The sequence below is a fragment of the Thalassophryne amazonica genome, chromosome 1 (assembly GCF_902500255.1).
Source record: "Thalassophryne amazonica chromosome 1, fThaAma1.1, whole genome shotgun sequence".
NCBI classification, from domain to species: domain Eukaryota; kingdom Metazoa; phylum Chordata; class Actinopteri; order Batrachoidiformes; family Batrachoididae; genus Thalassophryne; species Thalassophryne amazonica.
The window spans coordinates 174,142,139-174,158,011 of NC_047103.1; the positions used below are offsets into that span (position 1 = coordinate 174,142,139).

Sequence of the window (15,873 nt, forward strand, 5' to 3'; positions counted from 1 at the left end):
ACACATAGAGCTGTGACTCCCTGGAAATCGACAACTGTAATATATTTTAAATTAATATGTTTTATCTTATGGTTGTTTTTAACTGTGTGCAGCACTTTGATCAACTTTGGTTGTTGTAAAGCGCTTTAGAAATAAAACTTTGATTGATTGATTGATTGATTGATGTCTCAGTCAAACAAAGAAGCAGTCGGTGATGAGGTCCTGGATGAGGTTTTCCCTTGCTGGTCAGCGAGTGAATGTTGAGTGAAGTATTGTTGCAGCTGGTGGTGGTGCTAGCTGACCAGGCTAGGTGAGCTAACATGCTGTGATCAACTGCCCAGCTGGAGGAGCGTGGAGGGCGACAAGAGCCAGACCAGATGGACTTTACTACTGTTGAACTGTTGTGGTGGAAATTCTGGCGGGAACCTCGGTGGATGTATCTCTAGCGGGGCTGGAAGATGATGTCCAGATGAAGGTGGAGTGCCACTGGCACAGCGCAGCCGGAGCACGTCAGTGGACAAATACTGAAACAAACCCGTCACTGGCAGGTGAACAGGCAGTAGAAAGAGCCAGGCACAAACAAAATGTATGTCCTGCTGGCCCACATTATGGACGAGAACTCAGGCAGCGAGCGTCGACGGTCAGAAAACGCCAAATGAAGCTCAAGCGGGTGTCGCAGTGAACAAACAGTGAAGACCCACACAGATGGTAGTGCCGACAGGTCAAGAAAGTTTTCCAAAGTGAAAGCAATTGCATGGTCAAATTAATCATAAAACCATAAAATAAGTCAAAAGGTTAAATGTTACTAGCGAGCAGTGGCAGCTGGTTGTGCCAGCGTTCACTCCTAATCACTCCTTTGGCCATTGTTGATGGTAATATCTTAGCTAACAATCTGCCTTGGACAGATGGATGGGTGGATACATGGACAGACAGGCATGTGGACGTACCTGAGTCTCTCCTCCTCTTTCCTGCGGAGGTTGAAGTCTCGTTGGATGACCTCCCACACATGTTTAGCCTCCTCGTCTGTCAGACGGGACAGGTCCAGCTTACGATCCATGACAGATTTGACACTGGAAACTGGGGCAAGTGAAAAACCACATCAAATTAGAACAGCAGTCAGTGTGCACGTTACCGCCAGAACGCACTTCACCTGGTCCAACGGTGTCAAAAGTTTTGATTCCAAATCCACCTTTAATCACTTTGTGTTTCACTTTGATTTTGGTTTTACTTCTGTAAGTTATAAGTTGGGTCAAAAGTGTGCGTGTGTGTGCATGCGTGCATGTGTGTGTGCGTGCGTGTGTGTGTGTGTGTGCATGTGTGTGTGCGTGTGTGTGTGTCTACAATAAATCAGCAAACAGATTCTGGTAAGAACAAAATGAAAGAAGATTAAATCATTTCAAGAGTTTCTAAATTCTCTAAATGTTTTATTCTGTTTTCGATTTTAATATAACGTCTTACCATCTGTTTTCTGATGTTCTTCAGGATCTCACAGACTTCAATAGATTTCCCACTTCTTATTTCGAAGCATCATAATTTTGTTCAAATTAAGTCTGTCACTGTTTTTAGTGTCACACTGGCTAACGTGCACGAGGCACAATGCTCTTTCAGCTTGGCATGCCCGACTCCATCTGCAGGTGGATCACTGACTTCCTGTCCAACAGGAGGCAGCATGTGAAGCTGGTGGGGCACATCTCCAAATCACAGTCCATCAGCACCAGATCCCCCCAAGGCTATGTTCTTTCTCCTCTACTCTTCTCCCTGTACACCAACAGCTGCACCTCCAGCCACCAGTCTGTGAAGCTCCTGAAGTTCACAGATGATAAAACCCTCATCTGACTCATCTCTGATGGGGATGAGTCTGCCTACAGACGGGAGATCAATCACCTGGTGTCCTGGTGCAAACAGAACAATCTGGAGCTCAATGCCCTCGAAACAGTGGGATGGTTGTTGACTTCAGAAAGAACCCAGTCCCAGCCAACCACGTCACCCTGTGTGACTCCCCAGTCACCATTGTGGAGTCCTTCCCTTACCCGGGGATCACTATCACCCAGGAGCTCAAGTGGGAGCTGAACGTCCGCTCTCACCAAGAGAGCACAACAGAGGATGCATTTTCTGCGGCAGCTGAGAATGTTCAACCTGCCAAAAACAATGATGGTGAACTTCTACAGTGCCAACAGTGAGTCCATCATCACCTCTTCCATCACCGTCTGGTACGCTGCTGCCACGGCTAAGGACAGGAGCAGGGTGCAGCATATCATCCATTCAGCAGAGAAGGTGATCGTCAGTCTGCCATCCCTACAGGACCTGTCCACCTCCATGGCCCTGAGGCAAGCAGGGAAGATAGTGGCCGATCCCTCTCACCCAGGACACAAATTTTTTGTCAGCCTCCCCTCTGGCAGACGGCTGAGGTCCATCAGGACTAAAACCTCAAGACACAAAAGCAGCTTCTTTCCATCTGCAGCTGGTCTTATAAATAATGCCATAGACCCCATTTACCCCCCCCCCCCCCCACAAAGTACAGGTTGATCGTCCTGAACTGTTCATCTGCATGTCTGCACAGCCCCATTCCACTATATCTATCTGACACTAAACTTAGTCTGTCTATTTGACTCTTTTACTTCTTAGAGAAGTATTTTTTTTCTTTTTCATTTTACTGTTGTAATTACCAAAGTAATTAATGCATAAACAACAATAAAATAAATTAATTCTTACAGAAGTAATTAATTTTTTTACAGTTGGTACATAATGGTCTTTGAAACTTTTTCCTTTTTTTCAGTCTGCCTGATTGTTTGATCTTTAAAAGTGTTTTTTTGTTTTTTTTTGTTTTTTTTATTAAATGTACACTGTGGTGACATATTTTTAACTCCAACAGGGACTTTCAGGACTTCCACTTTATGTTATTCAATTATTTGCATTCAAACCTTTTTCATGTGTTTGGCAAAATAAAAACACAATTTTTTGAGTGATTATAAATAACTTTTAGAAGAATCAAATCGTTTCATATCATATCATCCTGTCTTTTATTCTGACGTGTCTTTTTACATCTCGTCACTTTAGGTCACATTTACGATGTCAACATTAAATGTGTTTTCATCGAATGAGAAGAAAATGATTCTGCTTCAAATGTATCAACACTTGGATCCAGCTCAGCTGGACTTGTTCCGTTTCTTGAAGACGTTTCATTCTTCATCCAGAAAAGCTTCATCAGTTCTGCATTAGAGAAGTGAGACTCAGATATTTGTCCTCTGTGGGTCAAGAAGAGGTCGTGTTCACAATCTGAGTCTGAACAGTCACATAACTCATTCAGAGGTGGTTTGATTCAAACCACATATTTGAAAACATTTTTTGTCTGAACGCTCAAATCGAATTCCAGGTGTTTTCTTACATCGTCAAGCCACCCCCCCCCCCCCCCCCGCTGCTCTCTCACACACAGACACACACAGACAGACAGACACACACAGACAGACAGACAGACACACACAGATAGACAGACACACACAGACACAGACACACACAGACAGACAGACAGACACACACACACACACACAGATAGACAGACACAGACAGACACACACACACAGACAGACACACACAGACACACACACACATACAGACACAGACACACAGACAGACACACACAGACAGACACAGACACACACACACAGATAGACAGACACAGACAGACACAGACACACAGACAGACACACACAGACAGACACAGACACACACACACAGACACACACACACAGACAGACACAGACACACACACAGACAGACAGACACACACAGACAGACAGACAGACACACACACAGACAGACACACACACACACAGACAGACAGACAGACAGACACACACACAGACACACACACACACACACACAGACTCAGATTAACTCAAGTTTAAGGCGTCAAGATCAGTTCAAAGACTTTTCAGTGAAATCAGATCCATTTCAAAGAGTTTAAGGCAGAAGGAAAGAATTCTTACCGTGTGTTGAAGGTCTGCAGTCAGTCTGAACACAAACACCATCACATGCTGAACCCTCCTCCTTTTCCCCCTCCTCTTCTCCCTCCTCTTCCCCCACCTCCTCCTCTTCTCCCTCCTCCTCTTCTTCCTCTTCTCCCTCCTCTTCTCCCTCCTCCTCCTCTTCTCCCTCCTCCTCTTCCCCCACCTCCTCCTCGTGTTCTCACTCCTCCCTCCTCCTCCACCTCTTCCTCTTCTCCCTCCTCCTCTTCTCCATCCTCCTTCTCCTGTTCTCCCTCCTCCTGTTCTCCCTCCTCCTCCTCCACCTCCTCCTCTTCTCCCTCCTCTTCCTCTTCTCCCTCCTCCTCCACCTCCTCCTCTTCTTCCTCTTCTCCCTCCTCTTCTCCCTCCTCCTCCTTCACCTCCTCCTCTTCTCCCTCCTCCTCTTCTCCCTCCTCCACCTCCTCCTCTTCTCCCTCCTCTTCCTCTTCTCCCTCCTCTTCCCCCTCCTCTTCTCCCTCCTCCTCCACCTCCTCCTCTTCTCCCTCCTCCTCTTCTTCCTCTTCTCCCTCCTCTTCTCCCTCCTCCTCCTCCTCCACCTCCTCCTCTTCTCCCTCCTCCTCTTCTCCGTCCTCCTCCTCGTGTTCTCACTCCTCCCTCCTCCTCCACCTCTTCCTCTTCTCCCTCCTCCTCTTCTCCGTCCTCCTTCTCCTGTTCTCCCTCCTCCTGTTCTCCCTCCTCCTCCTCCACCTCCTCCTCTTCTCCCTCCTCTTCCTCTTCTCCCTCCTCCTCCTCTTCTCCCTCCTCTTCTCCCTCCTCCTCTTCTCCCTCCTCTTCCTCTTCTCCCTCCTCCTTCACCTCCTCCTCTTCTTCCTCTTCTCCCTCCTCTTCTCCCTCCTCCTCCTCCACCTCCTCCTCTTCTCCCTCCTCCTCTTCTTCCTCTTCTCCCTCCTCCTCCTCCACCTCCTCCTCTTCTCCCTCCTCCTCTTCTCCGTCCTCCTCCTCGTGTTCTCCCTCCTCCTCCTCCTCCTCTTCCCCCTCCTCTTTCTCCACCTCCTCCTCTTCTCCCTCCTCCTCTTCTCCCTCCTCCTCCTCCTGTTCTCCCTCCTCCTCCACCTCCTCCTCTTCTCCGTCCTCCTCCTTTACCTCCTCCTCCTCTTCATCATCCTCAGATAACTGATTATTGCAATTTTTCTAATTTCTGAACCACATTTCTTAAAATCTCCACCCATTTTCTCAAAGCCTTCAGCCCCTTTCACACTGGGGCTGCTCCCAGTTGCTTCCTGTGGTGTCATGATGATGCAGGAATGTCTGCGTCAGGTGCAGCAGGGGGCAGAGAGGAGGTGAGGACGCAGCCTGCAGGTTCTCTGCACAGAGAGGTCAGAGTGCACAGTCTGTCTGCAGTCAGACTGTGCACTCTGACCTCTCTTCTACTTTATATTTGTTCTTGTGCTGAGCTGCAGGGCTGCGCTCTGAGTTCTGTTATAGTTCATCTTTCCTCCTTTGACTGCAAGATGTGCGCACATGTGCGCGCGCAAACGAACTGTCCGTGAGTGAATGTGATGTCTGGAGTTATAGTTGATGTTGACATGTCCTGTCTCAGGACTTATGTCCCTTTTTGACCTTTTTTTTTTTAACTGTGATGAGAGTTTGAGGGGAGAACAAGGAACTAGCTGCCTGCAGCCAGACAGTTCTTTTTTCTTTCTTTTAATTGTTTACATGTGTGCACGTGAACGAATTGTCTGTGAGTGGACTGGAGATGTCTGAACATTTACTGGATGTCTCTGTGAGCAGGACTTGGATTGTATTAAATGGATTTAATGGATTTTATTGAAACACATTTGTGAGAGAAGAAGCTGCAGCTGCTTCACAGTGCCTCTCTTCACCAGACAGCCCCACAGCTGCAGCTTCGGGAACAATGGAACACAGCAGGAATCATAAATTGGCATCGGGTAACGTTGTCTTGTGAGTGTGTGGCTTCCAGTCACGCTGAGCACCGTCCTGTTGCTCTAACTTGCGCTGAAACCACTTAATTCTGCGTCAAGCAGAGGATGCAAAAAAAGTTAAACATATTTAATTTTTGTTTGCGTTCTTCGCGCTGTTGTGGCGCCGAGCTGCATCGTCTCGGCACAAGGTTGCTTCCACGTGGCGTTGTCATAACGACACACGACGCAACTGGGAGCAGCCCCAGTGTGAAAGGGGCTTAAAGGCTTTGAGAAAATGGGTGGAGGTTTTAAGAAATGTGGTTCAGAAATTGGAAAAGTTGTAATAATCAGTTACAAGGTCTATTAGATAAGAAACCGAGACTTTTATTTTATTTTTTTTAACTATATGGATTTGAATGACATGCGATTACATCAATCATGCTTGAACCCTCGTGCGCATGCGTGAGTTTTTTCACGCGTGTCCGTGACGTCATTTCCCTGTGGGCAGGCCTTGAGTGAGATGTGGTCCCGCCCTCTCAGCTGAATTCCTTTGTTTCACACGCTGCTCCAGACGGCACGCGTTGCTTTATCAACATTTTTCTGGACCTGTGAGGAATATCCGAGTGGACACTATTCGAGAAATTAAGCTGGTTTTCGGTGAAATGTTTAACGGCTGATGAGAGATTATGGGGTGTTTCTGTCACTGTAAGGACTTCCCACGGAGCGGGACGTCGCGCAGCGCTTCCAGGCGCCGTCGTCGGCCTGTTTCGACCTGAAAACATCCTAATTTAAGGCTTAATTCACCCAGGACATCGTGAGAGAACAGAGAAGATTCAGAAGAGGCCGGCATGAGGACTTTATGCGGACATTCCACTGTTTAAGGACATTTTGTAATGAAAGACGTGCGCGCAAATTCGCCGAGTCGTTTCCGTGACGACTCGGCAAATCTGTGTGCGCCGCGACAGGAAAAACACCTCCGTGTTGAAAACCATTTGTAAAATTCAGGTGGCTTTTGATGGCTTTCAACAAGTGAGTAACTGAGAAATTGTTTAACAGCTTGGGCATGTTCCAACTTGCCCGTTAAGGTTTCCAACGGAGGTGTTTTTCCTGTCGCGACCCCCCGCGGTCGGGTCCGGCCCGACATGCAACTCTGCCCGCAAGTTCTTTCATTACAAAATGTCCATTAACAATGGAATGTCCGAATAAACTCCTCATGCTGACTTCTTCTGAAAGTTCTCTGTTCTCTGACGACTTACTGGATCAACAGAGCCTGAAATGTGGAAGTTTTCAACTTGAAACGGCGAGACGCTGCCGCCTCGAAGCGTAGATCACCGTCAGGCGCCGTGGACCGTCCTTAAAGCGACACTACCAGACCAAAATCTCTCATCAGCCGTTAAAATTTTTACCGAAAACCAGCTGAATTTATCGAATGGTGTCCACTCAGTTGTGCCTTACAGTTTTGAAAAAATTTTTATCAAACAAAGCAACAGTCTCTGAGCCATTCCTAAACAATGAAAAAACGACGAGAGGGTGGACGACTCCTCACTCAAAGACTGCCCACAGGCGAATGACGTAACCGACAGGCGTGAAAAAACTCTCGCATGCCCACGAGGGTTCAAGCATGTCTGATGTAATCACACGTGATTCAAATCCATATGGTTTTTGAAAAAAATAATAAGGTTGGATACTTTTCTAATAGACCTCGTATACAAGGATGATGAGGAGGAGGAGGGAGAAGAGGAGGAGGAGGAGGTGCAGGAGGAAGAGGAGAAGGAACAGGAGGAGGAGGGAGAGGAGGCGGAGGTGGAGGAGGAGGAGGGAGAAGAGGAGGAAGAGGAGGGTTCAGCATGTGATGGTGTTTGTGTTCAGACTGACTGCAGACCTTCAACACACTCGGTAAGAATTCCTTCATTCTACCTTAAACTCTTTGAAATGGATCTGATTTCACTGAAAAGTCTTTGAACTGATCTTGACGCCAAGACAAATTCAAACTACAAACTACATTCACAAAACCCCAGATTCTTCTATCAACCTAAAAATGATGGAAACCATACAGTGTGTTCAGCTCAGACGCACAGAAAGAAAGAATAACTGACGACGCAGCCTCCAGGCAGGAAGGGAACCGACCCAAATACACTGAAGCAAAACAATAAAAAAAAATACATTCAGCAAAAATAATAAAATGAAATATAAAAAGCACATCGAGCACAAAGTCGCTGAGATTCATCCTCCATCATCGTGTGTGTGTGTGTGTGTGTGTGTGTGTGTGTGTGTGTGTGTGTGTGTGTGTGTGTGTGTGTGTGTGTGTGTGTGTGTGTGTGTGTGTGTGTGTGTGTGTGTGTGTGTGTGTGTGTGTGTGTGTAAGAATCTGGTGAAACCTACTTCAGCTTTGAGTTCAGGCCACTGTGACTTTGGAGTTTAGTCTTTTAGAAATTCAGAAAAACTGCAATCTGGCTCTCAAATTTAGCAAAATGTGCAAACAAATGATTAAAAATGATCAAACTGACACAGAAGCCACAGTGTTTGCAGACTTTTCACTGACTTTTCTCTCTACTTTTAAGATTAGGCTTAAAACTTCCCTTTTTGCTAAAGCTTATAGTTAGGGCTGGATCAGGTGACCCTGAACCATCCCTTAGTTATGCTGCTATAGACGTAGACTGCTGGGGGGTTCCCATGATGCACTGTTTCTTTCTCTTTTTGCTCTGTATGCACCACTCTGCATTTAATCATTAGTGATCGATCTCTGCTCCCCTCCACAGCATGTCTTTTTCCTGGTTCTCTCCCTCAGCCCCAACCAGTCCCAGCAGAAGACTGCCCCTCCCTGAGCCTGGTTCTGCTGGAGGTTTCTTCCTGTTAAAAGGGAGTTTTTCCTTCCCACTGTAGCCAAGTGCTTGCTCACAGGGGGTCGTTTTGACCGTTGGGGTTTTACATAATTATTGTATGGCCTTGCCTTACAATATAAAGCGCCTTGGGGCAACTGTTTGTTGTGATTTGGCGCTATATAAATAAAAAAAATGATTCTGTCCATTTAAGGACTTCAAGGACTGCCTGTTTCAAGCTGAAAACCTCCTTATTTCAGGCTCTATTGATCCAGGACGTCGTGAGAGAACAGAGAAGTTTCAGAATTAGTCAGTTTCAGCATTTTATCCGGATATTCCACTGTTAAAGATTTTTTTAATGAAAGACGTGCAGGCGAATTGCAGCGTCGGCTCGCAGCCGCCGCGACGCTCCGCCACAGGAAAAACACCTCTGTTGGAAGCCTTAAGGACAAGTTGGAACATGTCCAGCTGTTAAACAATTTCTCATATACTCACTCCACTGAAAGCCATCAAAAGCCGCCTGGATTTTACAAATGGTTATCAACACGGAGGTGTTTTTCCTGTGCCGCCGCACCGCGTCGGTATATATATATATATGTGTGTGTGTGTGTGTATCTGTGTATATATTTATGTATGTGTGTGAGAGAGAGAGGATGACAACACTGTTTCAAAAAATATTCACAATCATGTTTTCACTTTCTTGTGTCATCCATGTACTTTTAATGTATTTACAATTATATTATGTACCTTCATTGAACTTACAAAATAAAATCACACACGCGTGGTTTAAGATGATTTACTGCCCCCTGCTGGATTGGTGTGTGAGTCCAGAATGTAAATATCAATGTCCGTTGTTCAGTGTTGTTAGCTAATATCCATAGTTTCTCCGGAAATATTTGTTGGGTCAAACACTCTGTTTTGGCGGCGTTCATCCTGGATCCAAAATACATAAACATACCAAACAGCAAATGTCAGCTCTCCCCAGTTTGTCTGGTATCGAAGTGATATGCACATACACAGAGGCCACTTAGCTTTTATAATGTAGATGTTTGAGGGACTCAAACCTTTGTGTTTTGGATGGTCCTGCTGGCTGTGGTCACGCTGAGCCTTATTCTGTTGAAGGGTTCTGATCCACTTTAGACTGAAATAATGGCCGTGTGTCACACTCAGGGACCTGATAAGACTGGAGACCTCACGATGCTTCACTGCTTCCTGATTCCACAGATGATCTACAGATCAGGTTTCAGTTCATTTGTGTCATGAATCAATGTCTTTCTGTAGAAACCACAGACTTGGACTTATTCTTTGGGCTCATAACAACTCAGTCCCATCATCATGTTCAGGTCCTGTCTGGGGATTAACATCCCTGTACCTGCTAAGTTTCTGCCTTCCATCAATCAGTCAATCAATCAATCAATCAATCAATCAATCAATCAATCACTTCCTTCCCACTGTCACCAGTGTGGTTGCTGACGTTGATTTGGTGTGATAAAAGTAAATCAAATCGACTTTTAGAAATAACAACACTCTGCTCTGTCCAGATCTGTCCTCGGAGGGTCTCCGTGATAATGGTGGGACCTTTTTCCCAGAATTCCACGGAGCCGCTGGGACTTGTTAAGACCCTGGAAGCTGAGTCTGTCCCAGTGTGGACTCAGTTACCGCAGTAAAAATAGGCCCCATTTCACACAGTCTAAGTAAGGCCATGAGGTGTTCAAGTGACGCTCGAAACGTAGGAAACATGTGCAGGGCTAAATAAAGACCTGGGGTTCAAGGCAGGAAATCCCCACCAAAGATCAGACACAATTATCACCCAAAAAAATTTAACTTTATTAGCAGCATGTCACAAACAAACAACAACACAGTTTACATTTCAAGTTTCTTTTGGACAAACACAATAAATACTTTTTCTCTCTCTTTTTTTTTTTTGGTCATGTAACCTTGACCACCAAAAACACGATGACAGGGAAACGTCCCTCATGCAATATCAAAAACATCTGGAAAAATACAAAAATATAAAAAAGTTTCAATGATTAGTTTTGCTCCAGTAAACCTGACATCATCGCCATTGTCACTTATCTTCATGGAGTCCAAAGTCCAGCTGAGCCAGTAGGGCCTCCGTGTCCTCAGTGTCCACGCTCAGGTGGTCCATGGCCTCAAAGCCCGGCTCAGGTCTCTGCAGCTGGCTCCCCCTCGTCATCTCTCGGGCTTCCTTAATGAGGTCTTTGGAGGCCAGCAGGAACTCGGCAACGCCGCAGCGCTCCATACTCTGTGTTACTGTCTCCTTCAGCCGCTCACTGGCCTGCAGCTGCTGCTGGTACTGCTCAGCCAGCGAATGCAGCACTGACACCTTCTCCGCTTCCTCGCGGCTTATCCGGTCCAGCAGCTGGCCCTTACGCTCCTCCAGGACAGCGTACAGGAGGTCAAAGCTCTCACCCAGCCGCCTTTTCTGCACTTCACCGTTCTCCTGGATGACCTTGCAGGTGTTGTCCATCTGCGCCATGGCGGCCTGGACACAGGTGTTGGCAGCAGCTAGGGACTCAACAGCGGCACGGAGCTCAGCCTTTTGGCGTTGGTAGACCGCCTGCAGCGGTGACACGTCACAGTCCTTGTGCTGACCGAACACCTTGCACATGGAGCAGGTGGGCGTCTGGCAGCTGACGCAGTAGATGTTGATGCGCTCGTCCTCGTGCTCCTTGCACTTTGGCTCTTTGATGTCCTTGTCCTTCAGCGGGGGATCCAAAGACTCGCTTTCTCGTTTCTCCTGCTGCTGCTTGCAGATGTCAATGATGTTCTCCACCAGCAGGTTGCGCTGCAGCCCGTACACGCCGTGGCGGTCCAGGATCACTTCGAAGCGGCACGTGGGGCAGCGGAAGGTGCCCCCAGAGAAGTGGTACGGGTTTCTGGACTCATAGAGATTGTTGGCGCAGCTGCGACACAAGTTGTGCTGGCAGGGCAGAATGACCACCGGTTTGGTGAACATGTCCAGGCAGATGGGACAGCTGAGCTGTTTCTCCAAGCTGTCCATGTCTCCGAGGGGATGCACCACTTGCCCCGTCTGGATGTCCATGTCCTTTTGTGCGTCTGTCACAGCGAGCAGGTTATTTTAGTCTGCCTGCTGCCACAGAGCCCCGGCCTTTATACCCCGGGAGGCGTGAAACCTGATCCAGATCGAGCCTTCTGAGGACCCCTGGGTTTGTTTGTCACGTTGTATTTGCAGAAAATAGTCACCCAGCAGCCCCTCCTTCATCGCCTGCTGCCATACTGAGCGCCAGGCCCCGCCCTCTTCTGCACCATCTGACCTGTGAGATTGAAGCAAACAGGCCGCAATGACAACAACATGTCGAAACGTTTCTGCAACCTGTCGACACACATGTGACGCTGTTTTTCAAAACAACCCCGCACAAAGTCACGGGTCACATGACCGTGTTTGCGTCGCCGCACTCGCTGCTGGACGACAGAAGAAGAAAACGCACACGTACACGCACCAACATTTCTAAACACTTATTTCAAAACAGCTGGTGACATCATCAGGCCTCATTTAGCATCAAGGCTGGAACAAACGCCGCAATCAGGCATGTGGCAAATGTTCCAGAACAGCCTCTGGAACAGAGAGAAAACATGTTCACTTTACTCGTATGCTGAATACTTCATCACAGAGGATCAGTCTAATTGCTGTGATGCTACACAGGCAGGATTGGTCTAATTGCTGTGACGTTATGCAAATGAAAAGAAGCGAACAATAATGGATCATTTTTAACTTTCACAATGAAAGACTGAAATCATTTTTATCTGAACATTGTTTTTTTCCCACTTTATTTTTAATAATTTTCTTCCATTTTATTGTATTTTATGCCTATTACTACCTTTAATATAATGTTTGAAAATACTTTTTTATTCATTTTATAGTTTTAAAGAAAATATTCTGTATTTTTGTCATTTCTTAATGTTTTTGAACTGAATCCACTTGAACATTTTCAGTTGGTTTCCATTTATTAGTTTCAGCTTTAAGGTTTAACAAAATCTGCACTTGAAACATGAATGTGTCTGTTTGAAAAGTCAGTCAGTGAAATTGTGTCCCGTGGTGTTGACAACATGAAACATCATGTGATTTAGACACGTGTCTATTTGTGTAACAAAACAGCAAAACGCTGCTTCAGCAAAAAGCACAAAAACACCACATCAAAAATAAATACATTTATTCTGACACACAACAAAATCAAAAGAAAAAAAAATCTAAAATACATTTATTCTGACACACAACAAAATCAAAAGAAAAAAAAATCTAAAATACATTTATTCTGACACACAACAAAATCAAAAGAAAAAAAAATCTAAAATACATTTATTCTGACACACAACAAAAACAAAAGGAAAAAAAAAAATCTAAAATACATTTATTCTGACACACAACAAAAGCAAAAGAAAAAATCTAAAATACATTTATTCTGACACACAACAAAACAAAAAAAAATATATAAAATACATTTATTCTGACATCATCCTCACACCTTCCTCTGACACACAACAAAATAAAAAAAAAACAACTAAAATAAATACATTTATTCTGACGTCATCCTCACACCTTCCTCTGACACACAACAAAATAAAAAAAAAACAACTAAAATAAATACATTTATTCTGACGTCATCCTCACACCTTCCTCTGACACACAACAAAATAAAAAAAAAACAACTAAAATAAATACATTTATTCTGACATCATCCGCACTCCTTCCTCTGACACACAACAAAAACAAAAGAAAAAATCTAAAATAAATAGATTTATTGTGACATCATCCTCACACCTTCCTCTGACACACAACAAAAACCAAAGAAAAAAAAATCTAAATACATTTATTCTGACATCATCATCACACCTTCCTCTGACACACAACAAAAACAAAAGAAAAAACTAAAATAAATACATTTATTCTGACATCATCCTCACACCTTCCTCTGACACACAACAAAAACAAAATAAAAAAATCTAAAATAAATACATTTATTCTGACATCATCCTCACACCTTCCTCTGACACACAACAAAAACCCAAAGAAAAAAAAATCTAAAATAAATACATTTATTCTGACATCATCCTCACACCTTCCTCTGACACACAACAAAAACAAAAGAAAAAAAATCTAAAATAAATACATTTATTCTGACATCATCCTCACACCTTCCTCTGACACACAACAAAAACCAAAGAAAAAAAAATCTAAAATAAATACATTTATTCTGACATCATGCTCACACCTTCCTCTGACACACAACAAAAACCAAAGAAAAAAAAAAATCTAAAATAAATACATTTATTCTGACATCATGCTCACACCTTCCTCTGACACACAACAAAAACCAAAGAAAAAAAAATCTAAAATAAATACATTTATTCTGACATCATCCTCACACCTTCCTCTGACACACAACAAAACAAAAGAAAAAATATAAAATACATTTATTCTGACACACAACAAAAACAAAAGAAAAAAATATAAAATACATTTATTCTGACATCATCCTCACACCTTCCTCTGACACACAACAAAATCAAAAAAAAAAAAAAACTAAAATAAATACATTTATTCTGACATCATCCGCACTCCTTCCTCTGACACACAACAAAAACAAAAGAAAAAATCTAAAATAAATAGATTTATTGTGACATCATCCTCACACCTTCCTCTGACACACAACAAAAACCAAAGAAAAAAAAATCTAAAATAAATACATTTATTCTGACATTATCCTCACACCTTCCTCTGACACACAACAAAAACAAAAGAAAAAATCTAAAATAAATAGATTTATTGTGACATCATCCTCACACCTTCCTCTGACACACAACAAAAACCAAAGAAAAAAAAAATCTAAAATAAATACATTTATTCTGACATCATCCTCACACCTTCCTCTGACACACAACAAAAACCAAAGAAAAAAAATCTAAAATAAATACATTTATTCTGACATCATCCTCACACCTTCCTCTGACACGCAACAAAAACCAAAGAAAAAAAAACTAAAATAAATACATTTATTCTGACATCATCCTCACACCTTCCTCTGACACACAACAAAAACCAAAGAAAAAAAAAAACTAAAATAAATACATTTATTCTGTCATCATCCTCACACCTTCCTCTGACACACAACAAAATATAAAAAAAACAACTAAAATAAATACATTTATTCTGACATCATCCGCACTCCTTCCTCTGACACACAACAAAATAAAAAAAAAACAACTAAAATAAATACATTTATTCTGACATCATCCTCACACCTTCCTCTGACACACAACAAAATAAAAAAAAACAACTAAAATAAATACATTTATTCTGACATCATCCGCACTCCTTCCTCTGACACACAACAAAAACAAAAGAAAAAATCTAAAATAAATAGATTTATTGTGACATCATCCTCACACCTTCCTCTGACACACAACAAAAACCAAAGAAAAAAAAATCTAAAATACATTTATTCTGACATCATCATCACACCTTCCTCTGACACACAACAAAAACAAAAGAAAAAACTAAAATAAATACATTTATTCTGACATCATCCTCACACCTTCCTCTGACACACAACAAAAACAAAAGAAAAAAATCTAAAATAAATACATTTATTCTGACATCATCCTCACACCTTCCTCTGACACACAACAAAAAACAAAGAAAAAAAAATCTAAAATAAATACATTTATTCTGACATCATGCTCACACCTTCCTCTGACACACAACAAAATAAAAAAAAAAAAAAACTAAAATAAATACATTTATTCTGACATCATCCGCACTCCTTCCTCTGACACACAACAAAAACAAAAGAAAAAATCTAAAATAAATACATTTATTCTGACATCATCCTCACACCTTCCTCTGACACACAACAAAAAACAAAGAAAAAAAAATCTAAAATAAATACATTTATTCTGACATCATGCTCACACCTTCCTCTGACACACAACAAAATAAAAAAAAAAACAACTAAAATAAATACATTTATTCTGACATCATCCGCACTCCTTCCTCTGACACACAACAAAATAAAAAAAAAACAACTAAAATAAATACATTTATTCTGACATCATCCTCACACCTTCCTCTGACACACAACAAAATAAAAAAAAACAACTAAAATAAATACATTTATTCTGACATCATCCGCACTCCTTCCTCTG

At 43.1% G+C, this 15,873-nt stretch overlaps 2 protein-coding genes across 3 annotated transcripts in view; both read right to left on the minus strand.

Moving 5' to 3' along the window:
- Nucleotides 1-1,051, minus strand: part of mlpha (melanophilin a) — a 267,636-nt gene extending 266,585 nt beyond the window's left edge. For both annotated transcript variants that reach the window (XM_034179775.1, XM_034179785.1), the window contains exon 1: nt 927-1,051. In XM_034179775.1, coding sequence (XP_034035666.1) covers nt 927-1,036 — 110 coding nt within the window. In that variant the 5' untranslated portion in view covers nt 1,037-1,051. The remainder of the gene's footprint in view (nt 1-926) is intronic.
- A 9,436-nt stretch (nt 1,052-10,487) lies between these two features.
- Nucleotides 10,488-11,915, minus strand: LOC117518609 (E3 ubiquitin-protein ligase TRIM63-like). Its single transcript, XM_034179796.1, has one exon. The coding sequence runs from the start codon at nt 11,750-11,752 to the stop codon at nt 10,754-10,756; it is 999 nt and encodes a 332-aa protein (XP_034035687.1). The 5' UTR covers nt 11,753-11,915; the 3' UTR covers nt 10,488-10,753.
- Between the last annotated feature and the right edge of the window lie 3,958 nt (nt 11,916-15,873).

Bases quoted from the DNA above. Each gene is read 5' to 3' on its own strand.
- LOC117518609 (XM_034179796.1), bottom strand. From the start codon at position 11,752: ATGGACATCCAGACGGGGCAAGTGGTGCATCCCCTCGGAGACATGGAC.